This window comes from Erinaceus europaeus, chromosome 16, assembly GCF_950295315.1.
Source record: "Erinaceus europaeus chromosome 16, mEriEur2.1, whole genome shotgun sequence".
Taxonomy (NCBI): domain Eukaryota; kingdom Metazoa; phylum Chordata; class Mammalia; order Eulipotyphla; family Erinaceidae; genus Erinaceus; species Erinaceus europaeus.
The window spans coordinates 47,180,482-47,192,555 of NC_080177.1; the positions used below are offsets into that span (position 1 = coordinate 47,180,482).

General features: G+C 40.0%; 1 protein-coding gene across 24 annotated transcripts in view; it reads left to right on the forward strand.

Moving 5' to 3' along the window:
- MGA (MAX dimerization protein MGA) overlaps positions 1–12,074 on the forward strand; it is a 127,572-nt gene that overhangs the window by 79,221 nt on the left and 36,277 nt on the right. For 20 of the 24 annotated variants that reach the window (XR_009545341.1, XR_009545340.1, XM_060175017.1 and 17 more), the window contains exons 9-13: positions 15–363; positions 1,098–1,324; positions 6,054–6,230; positions 7,455–7,527; positions 10,196–10,713. Coding sequence is in view for 21 of the 24 variants with exons in the window: in XM_060175017.1 (XP_060031000.1) it covers positions 15–363; positions 1,098–1,324; positions 6,054–6,230; positions 7,455–7,527; positions 10,196–10,713 (1,344 nt within the window). In the remaining 3 variants the exon portion in view is untranslated. The remainder of the gene's footprint in view (positions 1–14; positions 364–1,097; positions 1,325–6,053; positions 6,231–7,454; positions 7,528–10,195; positions 10,714–12,074) is intronic. The other 4 variants (XR_009545342.1, XM_060175029.1, XM_060175030.1 and 1 more) reach the window with 1 other exon arrangement.

Consider the following 12,074-nt stretch of genomic DNA (forward strand, 5'->3'; position numbering starts at 1 on the left):
CTGTTTTATATTAGGCATCTCTCAAAACCAAACCCATCCACACAATCATAAGGAAAAGAGCCCCTCCATGCAACAATGACTTCTGTCGATTGGGTTGTGTATGTTCCAGTCTAGCTTTGGAAAAGCGCCAGCCGACTCACTGCCGCCGACCAGACTGCATGTTTGGCTGCACTTGTTTGAAAAGAAAAGTTGTACTTGTGAAAGGGGGGTCAAAAACTAAGCATTTCCAGAGGAAGACTCAACGTGATCCAGTATTTTATGATGGTTTAGGAGAGGAACAAAGAGAAGAAGCAGCAGTAGCAGCAGTCAGGGAGGATGAAGAACAATTGAAAGAGAAAAGGAAGAGAAAGAAGCTGGAATATAGTGAGTATTGAGAATTAAAACTACAATTTTGCTTTTTCGAGAGTATGCTTACTTGGAAATATATTTGAAGTACTTAATACTCTATGTGCTGTGTGATGCACTGCATAGAGTATGCATTTCTGTTGTGTAACAGGTCCTTGTTCAAAAATGTTATTTGTTGTAATATTGGTTAGAAAAGAAAAGGAAGTAAAAAATACCCAGCCAGGGCTGCTGTCTTTGTGGAGTTAGCATGTTTTCTCTATGTCTGCATGGAAGTTCTCTAGATAATCTAGTTTCATTCCACATCCTGATAATGCATGCAGTAGATTTATTGCTGTGTATAAATTACCTCAGTTTAAACAGCTGTGTGTATGAGAGAAAAACAATTCTGAGAGGAAAAATTCATACATTTGATTAGTTAAAAAAAATGATAAATTCAAGTCTTTAACATATTAAGGTAGTTAGTAACAACATAAGTTATAGTGAAAAATGAGATTTCTAATATTTGAATACTTGTATCCAGATTATATAAGGATGTTCATAAACTAGTTTCATCAAAAAATGGCTGAGATTTCTAGAGGCACTTGATAAAGGTGCATGGAAGCAGCAAAAGGTTTTACAGGGCTTTTTGCATGGGTTTGGTTGTATTATTCAGTTACTGCTTTTTATGAGGGAACACATTTTTGATTTGCCAGTATAACTCAGTAAACTTATGTTGCCAAAGCTACCTAAAACTTGCCCTTCTTTTTGTTAAGCTTTATGTGAAACAGAGCCTGAACAGCCTGTTCGACATTATCCGTTATGGGTTAAAGTAGAAGGCGAAGTAGATCCGGAGCCAGTTTATATCCCAACACCTTCTGTCATTGAGCCTGTGAAACCATTGCTGTTGCCTCAGACAGACACATTATCTACTACTGTGAAGGGCAAACTGCTGACTGGAACTAAACCTGCACGAGCATATGCTCCCAAAGCTAATCCTGTGGTAAGGCTTTAGTTTTGTCTTTTATTGAAAAAATAACAGAATATCATTTAGGGATGATTGATTCTAACTAGATATTTGGTTTCTGTTCTTTGAATCATTTTACTTTCAGGTAATAAGTCTATAAGCTTTTTTTCTCTTTATTAAAATTTTTTTTTTATAAACTTGATCTGATTAGTTTCTGATACTTAAAAGTGGAGTTGAATGGTAGATCTCAAATATAGTCAGCCCTTCAAAGCTCATGAAGATTTTATTTATTTTTTATTAGTGGTCCAGTATTGGTTTACAAAATTATGGGATAAAAGGGGTATGATTCCACACTGTTGGCACCACTAAAGTTCTGTGTCCCTATTCCCTCCATTGGAAACTGCAGTAGTTCTCCTGAGGTCACAGATGTGGGTTGACTATTATTTCTATGAATATCTGTCTATATTTTTATAGACATATATATTTGCCCTTTTTTATAGGTCCTGCTTTCTCCCTTTTTTTATTATCTTATTTATTGGCTAGAGATAGAAATTGAGAGGGATAGAGAGACACCTGCAACAATGCTTCATCACCATTCAGTGCTTTCTCCCCTGCAGGTGGTGATTAGGGCTCTAATCCAGGTCCTACCACACTGTAAAATGTGTGCTAAACCAGGTGCACCGCCACCTGGCCCCGCTTTCTCTTCCTAAGTCACACCAACAACTATTATTGCTTCCTAATGTCATTTTTTCATGGACTCAGAAGTATTTGCACCTTGGAGGCTGAAAGGTGGTAAGATAAAGCAGTGCAAATTATTTAATAAACAGACACCAAAAGTAGGATTTCAGCAGATGAAAATAGGGATTTTGGGGTGAAAAGAAGCTAGGAGGTCTATTTTAGGTTTGATCCCAGGAGCCCATGACTTTGGTCATTTTTGTTTGAGCTTGATAGCTAACATCTAGGTGGACTACAAATATGTCTGGGAAGATGGTGTCAGAGACAAGGATAGAATTTGTAATCTGCATTGGGGCAGAAAGTAGCTCCTTCCCTTCCTGACAGATATTGAGAGAGAAGGGGAAATAGAGAGGGAGAGGAAGGGAGAGGCATCTGTAGCACTGCATCACCATTTGTTAAAGCTAATCCCTTGCAGATGGGGACCAGGTACTTGAACATGAGTAACTGCAGATGGTGACGTGTGTACTCTGCTAGGTGTGCCACCACCAACCCTGAAGATCTTCTTTGCAGCATGCCTTGCAAGCATCTTTTGAAAATACAAAAAAATCTTGTGATTTAGAAGGTCAAAAATTGATATGTAGTACTTGTTAGTAAAGGTGAAAGATTTATGCGATATGAAGAGAAACCAGATTATGTAGCACTTACTAGTAAACAATGATTAAAAACAGATTTAAACAATAGTTCCTTTTTATATAACTCATCTTTTTAAAAGCATTATTCTGTGTGTGTGTGTGTGTGTGTGTGTGTGTGTGTACACATTGTTTTAAAGTCACTGCAGAGAATTCACTGCTTTGTTCTGACTTCATATATAGGCATGGGTGGAGGTGGAGAGAAACCATAGCCCTCAAGCTTCCTTTAGTGTGGTGGGTGCAGGGATCAAACCTAGTTTGCATATAGGGCAGTGCCGGCACTCTACAAAAGTGTGAGCCCCTCTCGTCAGTCTCCATCTCCACATGGTAACTCTGAGAAATTAACTCGGGACCTCATGCACACATGATAACCTCCTGACTCCCTGATCCAGCTTTTTATACTTTTTATGTGGGTGGAGGTGGAAGGAAGGAGAGCTGTGACAACATACCGCTTCACTGTCCTTGGTATATCTCCCAAGCCCAAAGCTATGTCCAGCCCAAAGCAAATTAAGAGATAAGTGGGTGATTTAAAATAACAGTGTAGGGGTGTTGGGGTGGTAGCAAAGCTTAAGTGCAGGTGGCGCAAAGCGCAGGGACCAGCGTAAGGATCCTGGTTCAAGCCCCCGGCTCCCTACCTGCAGGGGAGTCACTTCACAGGTGGTGAAGCAGGTCTGCAGGTGTCTATCTTTCTCTTCCCCACTCTGTCTTCCCCTCTTCTCTCCATTTCTCTCTGTCCTATCCAACAATGACGACATCAATAACAACAATAATAACTACAACAATAAAAACAAGGGCAACAAAAGAGAGTAAATAAATAAATACTAAAAAATAAATATTTAAAAAACAAAATAACAGTTTATAGTATATTATTGTGAAGACTGTTAAATAGAAGAACTTGATACTCCCTGGGTCCATGCTCCCAGAGGGATAGAGAATGGGAAAGCTATCGGGGGAGGGGGTGGGATATGGAGATTGGGTGGTGGGAATTGTGTGGAGTTGTACCCCTCCTACCCTATGGTTTTGTTCATTAATCCTTTCTTAAATTAAAAAAAAAAGAAGAACTTGATAGTAACTTTTTTTTTGCCTCCAAGGTTATTACTGGGGCTCGGTGCCTGCACCATGAATCCACTGCTCCTGGAGACCCATTTTTTCTCCCTTTTGTTGCCCTTGTTTTATCATTGTTGTGGTTGTTATTATTGTTGTTGTTGTTGTCATTGGATAGGACAGAGAAATCGAGAGAGGAGGAGAGATGGGGGGAGGGGAGAGAAAGACACCTGCAGACCTGCTTCACTGCCTGTGATGCGACTCCCCTGCAAGTAGAGAGCTGGGGGCTCGAACCGGGATCCTTACAGGTCCTGGTGCTACCGCCCAACTCCCCTAACTTAAATATTTTTATTATTAAATTTATTTTAATATTCCCTGTTCATGTCCCCCCTTTCTTTTTAAATAATTTTTTATTTCCTTTTGTTGCCCTTGTAGTTATTATCACGGTTGTTATTGATGTCATTGTTGGATAGGACAGAGAGACACGGCGGGGGTGGGGGGAGCATAGAGGGTGAAGAGAAAGACACCTGCAGACCTGCTTCACTGCTTGTGATCCTTACACTGGTCCTTGAGCTTTGCGTCACCTGCACTTAACCTCCTGTGCTACTGCCTGACCCCCTCTCATGTATTTATTTATGAATGAAAGGGGAGGAGAGAGAGAACGATCACATCATTCTGGCTCATGTGATTGCTGGGGATCAAACCTGGGATTTCATACACTGTACACCTTCCAGTTTGCTTCATTTCATTTACATTGGGGGAGAAAAAACAGGGTGGGATGGGGGACTGGGAAAGTGACTCAAGTATAGTGTATGCTTTCTTTTTGTGTTATGCTCTGGGTTTGCATCCCTGACTCCATAGAAAATGATGAACTATTAAATCTAGGGGCTAGATGGTAGTGTACCTGTTTCAGCACATTACCATTTATGAGGACTCAGGTTCAAACTCCACTTTCCACCTGAAGGGGGGATGCTTCACAAGTGGTAAAGCAGTGCTGTGGGTGTCTCTTTTTCCCTCTCCCTATCCTCTCTGTTTGTCTCTATCCAATAAGTAAAATATTTTTTAAAATCCTGATACTTGGGGCCAGGTGGTGGAGCACTTGGTTGAGTGCACATGTTACAGTGTGCAAGAATCAGGGTTTGAGCCCCTGGCTCTCCACCTGCAGGGGAAAACTTCACAAGTGGTGTAGCAGGGCTTCTCTATCTCTGTTTATCTCTCTCCCTATCTGTCCCCCCCATCCTTGACTTCTGGCTGTCTCTATGCAATAAATAAATGAAGATAATTAAAACATTTTAAAAAATCTTGATACTTGTCCTTTTTTTTTTCTTCCTCTTTTTTTGAGAAACACTGTTCCGGTATGATTCTAGTATTCTGGTAGAGAACCAGTTTTATTTTTTTTACTTTTTTTTTAACTTTATTATTTTTTTTATTGGATAGAGACAGAGAGAAACTGAGAGAGAAGGGGGAGATAGAGGGGAAGAAAGACAGAGAGACACCTGCAGACTTGTTTAACTGTCTGTGAAGCGACTCCCCTGCAGGTGGGAGCCAGGGGCTTGAACCGGGTTCCTGACAGGTCCTTGCACTTTGTGCCACAGGTCCTTGCACTTTGTGCTACGTGTACTTAACCCACTGCACTACCGCCCGACTCCTGAGAACCAGTTTTATTTATTTATTTATTTATTTATTTATTTCCATTCCAGGGCTATCGCTGGGGCTTGGTGCCTGCACTATGATTCCACTGCTCTTGGAGGCCATTTTTTCTCTTTTGTTGCCTTTATTGGATAGGACAGGAAGAAATCGTGAGAGGAGGGGGGATAAAAGATAGACACTGGGGCCAGGTGGTGGCGCACATGTTGCATTGCTCAAGGACCCAGTTTCGAGCCCCCAGTCCCCACCTGCAGGGGGAAAGCTTTGTGAGTGGTAAAGCAGGTTTGCAGGTGTCTTTCTGTCTCTTTCCCTCTCTGTCTCTCCCTACCGCTCAATTTATGACTGTCTCTATCTAATAAATAAATAAAGATAATAAAATAAATAAGTAAAAAAGAAAGACACCTGCAGACCTGCTTCACCACTTGTGAAATCCCCCCCACAGGTGAGGAACCAGAGGCTTGAACTGTGATTCTTGCACTGGTCCTTGTGCTTCGCACCATGCATTACATCCTGGTCCCCAAGAACTGGATTCTTTGTGTCTGCCCCAAGACTTAGCACATATGCAGTATACTAATACTATTAAACTTTATAGAGTTTGCAGTTAACAATTTCAATTACTGTAATTGAAACCAAGAGTAAACATTCTTTTAAAGCCTGGGAGACTTTTTTTCCTTCAGCTTATGGTATGTTTTGTTGTTTGAAATTGACAGATTAGAGAAGAGGACAAGGATCCAGTCTACCTGTATTTTGAAAGTATGATGACATGTGCCCGAGTTCGAGTTTATGAAAGGAAAAAGGATGAGCAGAGAAAACCATCACCATTACCATCTCCATCATTTCAACAACAGAGGTCATGCCATTCTAGCCCTGAGAACTGTGGTCCAAAGGTGAATTACATACAGCACGAGTTCTCTTTTTAACTTCCAAGTTTCCTGGCTTTGGTATTAGAATTTGTAATGTTAACAAAATAATTATTCTTGTTAGGCAGAAAAGTCCTTCATGACTTGTAAATAAGTTTTTCTCTTTTTAACTTTTTCTAGAGATAAGTTCTTTAGGGCTATATTTATTTATCTCTAGATAGAGACAGAATTTGAAGTGGGGATGGGATGGGATGGGGACCATAGCATACTGAAGATTCCTTTAGATGAGGTAGGTGGGGCCTAGGCTTGAGTTGTACACATGGCAGAACAGCACATTATCCAACTGAATTATTTGTCTAGTCTCAGTCCCTTAGAGAAATTAAGTATTGTCACTACTAATGAACTAATAAACATTTCTGATTTTAAGCCAATTATTTTTTGTAATTATTGGAATTTCCTCAGTTATTTTTCTAAATAACTGAAGTTGACTCTATTAGGCATCAATCTCCCCCCTTACTAGAATACTGTATAAAGTGCAGTGTTGTTTTTTTAATTTAATTTAATTTAATGAGAGAGAGACAGATCAGACACTGCTCAGCCCTGACGGATGGTGGTGCTGAGGATTGAACCTGTGACATAAGAGCTTCAGGCCTGAAAATCTTTTACATAACCATGATATTGTCTCCCTAGGATATTAAAGTACAGTGTATAAAGATAAAATTCTTTATGAATTTTACTAGCAAAACATATAAAAGCTGCTTTTCATTTTTTTCTCCCTCCAGGGTTATCTCGGGAGCTCAATGCCGACACTACAAATTCACTGCTCCTGGAGGCCATTTTCCCCATTTTATTGCCCTTGTTATTACTGTTATTAGATAGGACAGAGAGATGATCAAGAGAGGAGGGGAAGACAGAGAGAAAGATAGACATCTGCAGACCTGCTTCACCATTTGCAAAGCAACCCCCCCCCCCCCCGCCCGCAGGTAGGGAGCCTGGGGCTTGAACCAGAATCCTTATGCAGGTCCTTGTGCTTTGTGGCCTGTGCACTTAACCTGCTTTGCCACCGCCCAGCCCCACTACTTGTTTTTGATGATCATTTTATAGCGTGATATTACTGTAGCTTTTTGTGTTAATGTGAAGGAAGCTATTGCCATTTTGATTTCTTTTAAACTATGAGACTATTAATTCTATGTCCCAATCTTTCTTGATAATAAATACATACTGAAGTACTTTTGTGTTATTATCTCTTAGGAACCTGATTCTGAACAGCAGTCCTTGAAACCAATGACCTGTGACCTGGAGGATGAATCTGATAAATCACAAGGTTAGAACGCTAATTATGATAAATCAAAAGGTCTTATTCTGTATTATATACATCTAGATTATAACAGTAGGGATGGGCAGGGGTAGTTGGCATAATGATTATGCAAAGAGACTGTCAGACCTGAGGCTCTGAAGTCCCAGGTTCAATTCCCCATACCACCATAAGCCAGAGCTGAGCAGTACTCTGGTGTTTCTCTCTGTGCCTTTTTGTATCTGCATCGCTCTCAAAAATAAAATACTTCTTTAAAAAAGAAAGAAAGAAATAGATTGTAACAGTGGGGATGCCCAAACACTTAACAGTCCATGTGCATATATCTATCCTGTTTGTAGCTATCTGCTGCCATCCTAACATTTTATGACATGTTACACCTAGAAACAATAGTATTAAATAAAACAAGGGGTGGCACACTGGATAGAGTATTTGCACTTGTAGGCATGAGATTCCCAGTTTTATCTGCTGTTGTATATGCCAGAGTGATATGCTTATTCATTCTTTTATTAAAACATCCTTTTAAAAATACCTTATAGTCAGCCAGGTGGTGGCATACCTGGTTAAGCACACACATTACCGTGTGAACGGATTCGGGTTCAAACCCCTGGTTCCCCACCTGCAGTGGGAAAGCTTCACAACTGGGGAAGCAGGTCTCTCTCCCACTCTTATTTCCCCCTTCCCTCACAGTTTTTCTCTGTCTCTATTCATAATAAATAAATGATCATATATATATACATACACACACATACACACACATACACACACACACACACACACACACACACACACACACACCCCATATAGTCTTGGGGCCAGGTGGTGGTGCACCTGGTTAGGTGCACACAATACCAAGCTCAGAGACGCAGGTTTGAGCCCTCCCCACCTGCAGGGAGGATGCTTCATGAGTGATGAAACAGGTCTGCAGGTGACTGTCTTCCTTTATCCTTCTCTATCTCCCCATCCTTTTTTTTTTTTTAAGGGGGAAAAATGGCTGCTGGAAGCAGTGGCTTTGTAGTGTTGGCACCAAATCCCAGTGATAACTCTGGCATCCCCCTCAGAACAAAACAAACAAAAAAGTATAGTCTTAAAGTGTGTATACAAGTTTCTTTTACACAAAGGTTGAAAAATGTGACAATATTTAATAAAGTTGAGGAGGCAACATAATGGTTATGCAAACAGCTTTCATACTTGAGGCTCTGAGCTCCTAGTTTCTCTCCCTTGCATCACTGTAATATCAGACTTAATTAGCAGAAATAATTTAAAAGTTATTGGCATATCTGAGGAAGAAGAGAAAGAGGAGCAGAGAACATAAGACATTATTGTAGAAAACTTTCCTCATCTAAGCAACACAGCCGTCAAGAGATAAGAATAGAGGGTGTTTTAAGGAAGCCAAAATTATAGGCAACACCTATAAACTTAATAGTCACACTTACCCAGGTTCTTGTGCTTCATGCCTTGTGCACTTAACCCACTGCACTTCTGCCTGACTCACTTCTCTCAATTTTTATCTCTTTCCAAACCGTTATCATAAATAAGTTATCAAAATGAACAATATAGCCTATGGGTAAAGAAGAAAAAAGGTTATATTTCTGTAATAAGCTGAAAAGGAGGCTGCTGAGATAGAAGGAATCTTCCTGTGTGTCTACTATAAAGGCCAAGGGGATCTGGTACACCATGTAGTGAATGCTATATGCATCCATTTGTCACAAATAGAAATACATAGGCTATTCTGTGGCTCTCTTTCTTTCTGTTTTTTTTTCTTTTTAAGATTTTATTTTTATTTATTTATGAGAAAGATAGGAGGAGAGAGAAAGAATCACACATCACTGGCACGTGTGCTGCTGGGAATCGAACTTGGGTCCTCATACTTGAGAGTCCAAAGCTTTATCACTGCACCCCTCCTGGACCACCTTTCTGATTTTCTTTAAATGTTTTAATTATCTTTAATTATTTATTTGATAGAGACAGTCAGAAATTGAGAGGGATGGGGGGAGATAGAGAGGGAGAGAGACAGAAAGACACCTGCAGCACTCACTACTTGTGAAGCTTTCCCTCTGCAAGTGGGGGCTGGGGGGTTTGAACCTGAGTCCTTGTGCATTGTAACAGGTTTGCTCAATCAGGTGTGCCACCACCCGGCCCCTCTTTCTTCTTTCAGTATCTTAAATAAGTCTTAGAAATAAGAGCAAGTTAGTGTCTTTTTCTTCTTTGGAAATGATACACATATGGGAGAGTGAGAGGTGAAAGTAGGGAGAAAGGGTGAGAAAACCAAAACATCACTTGGGCATATTCATTGTTGAACTCTGAACCTCATGCTTGAGGGTTTGATACCTTTATCCACTATGCCATCTCTTGGATCATGGGAATGATTTATTTAAAAAAAGCAACAAGTTTTTTTTACTTTGCCTATATGTTTAGCAAAACACTAAACTTTATCAGATAAACTTAACCATGCTAATTGCAAAATAACACTTTCTTGTGTGATATTGTGACTTTGTGAACAGTTTTCAGAGGGTTACCTACAGACCTCATGTAGCAGGTTTTTGAAGTCTATCATAGTCTGATTGTCTTGAATCCCTTTTTTCCTGGAAAACTCTCAGGTTATGAGTAATAATTTAACTATGAAAGTTCCTCCTCATAGAAATGCAATACTGAGCTCTTGCATTTGTGTCTTTATCAGAAAAGAGCTGGAAGTCTTCCTGCAATGAAGGAGAATCCTCTTCTACCTCTTACGTGCATCAGAAATCACCTGGTGGTCCCACCAAACTGATAGAAATCATCTCAGACTGCAACTGGGAGGAGGATCGGAACAAGATTTTGAGCATCTTATCCCAGCACATCAATAGCAACATGCCACAATCACTTAAGGTGGGCAGCTTCATCATTGAGTTGGCTTCTCAGCGAAAGAGTCGGGGTGAGAAGAACCCTCCTGTTTATTCTTCTCGTGTGAAAATCTCTATGCCATCATGTCAAGACCAAGATGATATGGCTGAGAAATCTGGATCAGAGACTCCTGATGGTCCATTATCCCCTGGGAAAGTGGATGGTATCTCTCCTGTGCAGACAGATGCCCTGGATTCAGTGAGGGAGAGATTACATGGAGGCAAAGGTCTGCCTTTTTATGCAGGACTTTCTCCTGCAGGGAAGCTTGTGGCCTATAAACGTAAACCCAGTTCAAGCACATCTGGACTTATCCAGGTGAGAATTATCTTTAATCTGGGTGTAGCAGCTTTTCATATTTTGGTAGCATCTTGATTTTTTCTCAGTTATTTGTGGGCCCTTATATTATGAATCTTCATTTTCCCCACATGCATACCTAGAGTGAATTTTTGGCACACTTAGTGTAAAGCCCTGTATCAGCTTACAATTTTCTTTGTAGTCTTCCAGAATGTTTCTTCTCTTAAACTTTACTGTCTGATCTCTAATGATTCTTTAACATTCAAGCAAGGATAGGTAGCAGTTCAATATAGTTTGTTGAGTATCAGACAGCTTTCAAAACAAATGAAAGGAGAAAAGAAATTTTTAGAAATGCAACAAATGTTTGGGAACTTGAAGAACTTTTTAGATTTATTAAGCTATTGCCCAAATATAGAACATTAAAAAGAAACTGAGGCACATTTTACATGTTTTTTTTTTTTCTTCATTTGATTCATGGGGTTTTCATGAGTATAATTATTGTTTTAGATATCCTTGTGGTTTAATAATTAAGGCAAATATGCTGGCATTAAGAAAATTTTTTGGAAAGAGAAATTCTGAATTAAAGTTTAGTCATAGAAACTGTACTGCTCTTGCTCAGTAATATTTCATGAACTTCATAACATAGTAGTAAATGTGTGGAAGTGTGATATTACCACTGAGGCTACTTGATTTACTAGTTATGGATTTTATTTATTTATTTATTTTTTTGCCTCCATGGTTATTGCTGGGACTCAGTGCCTGCACCATGAATCCACTGCTCCTGGAGGCCATTTTCCCTCCTTTTGTTGCCCTTGTTGTTTTAGCTTTGTGGTTATTGTTATTGCCAATGTCATTGTTGTTGGATATGACAGAAATGGAGAGAGATGGGGAAGACACGGGGAGAGAAAGACAGACACCTGCAGATCTGCTTCACCGCCTGCGAAGTGACTCCTCTGCAGGTGGGGAACCAGGGGCTTGAACCGGTATCCTTATGCCGGTCCTTACGCTTTGCGCCACATGCACTTAAGCTACTGCCCAACCTCCCCACCTTTTTTTTTTTAAAAAACAGAGCACTGCTCAGCTCTGGTTTATGGTGATGTGGGGGATTGAACCTGAGATTTTAGAGCCTCAGGCATGAGAGTCTGTTTGCATAATCATGCTATCTACCTTCCACCCTGGACCATTATTTCTTATTTATATTATTATCATTATTACTATTATTAAATAGTAATATTTAAAATATTTATTGATTTTATTTGGTAGGGCAGAAATTGAGAACTAAGTGGAAGATAGGAAGACAGGAATAGAAACACCTGTACCACCACTTCACTGCTTATGAAACTTCCTCCTGGGAGCTTGAACTGGGTTCCTTGTGCATGATA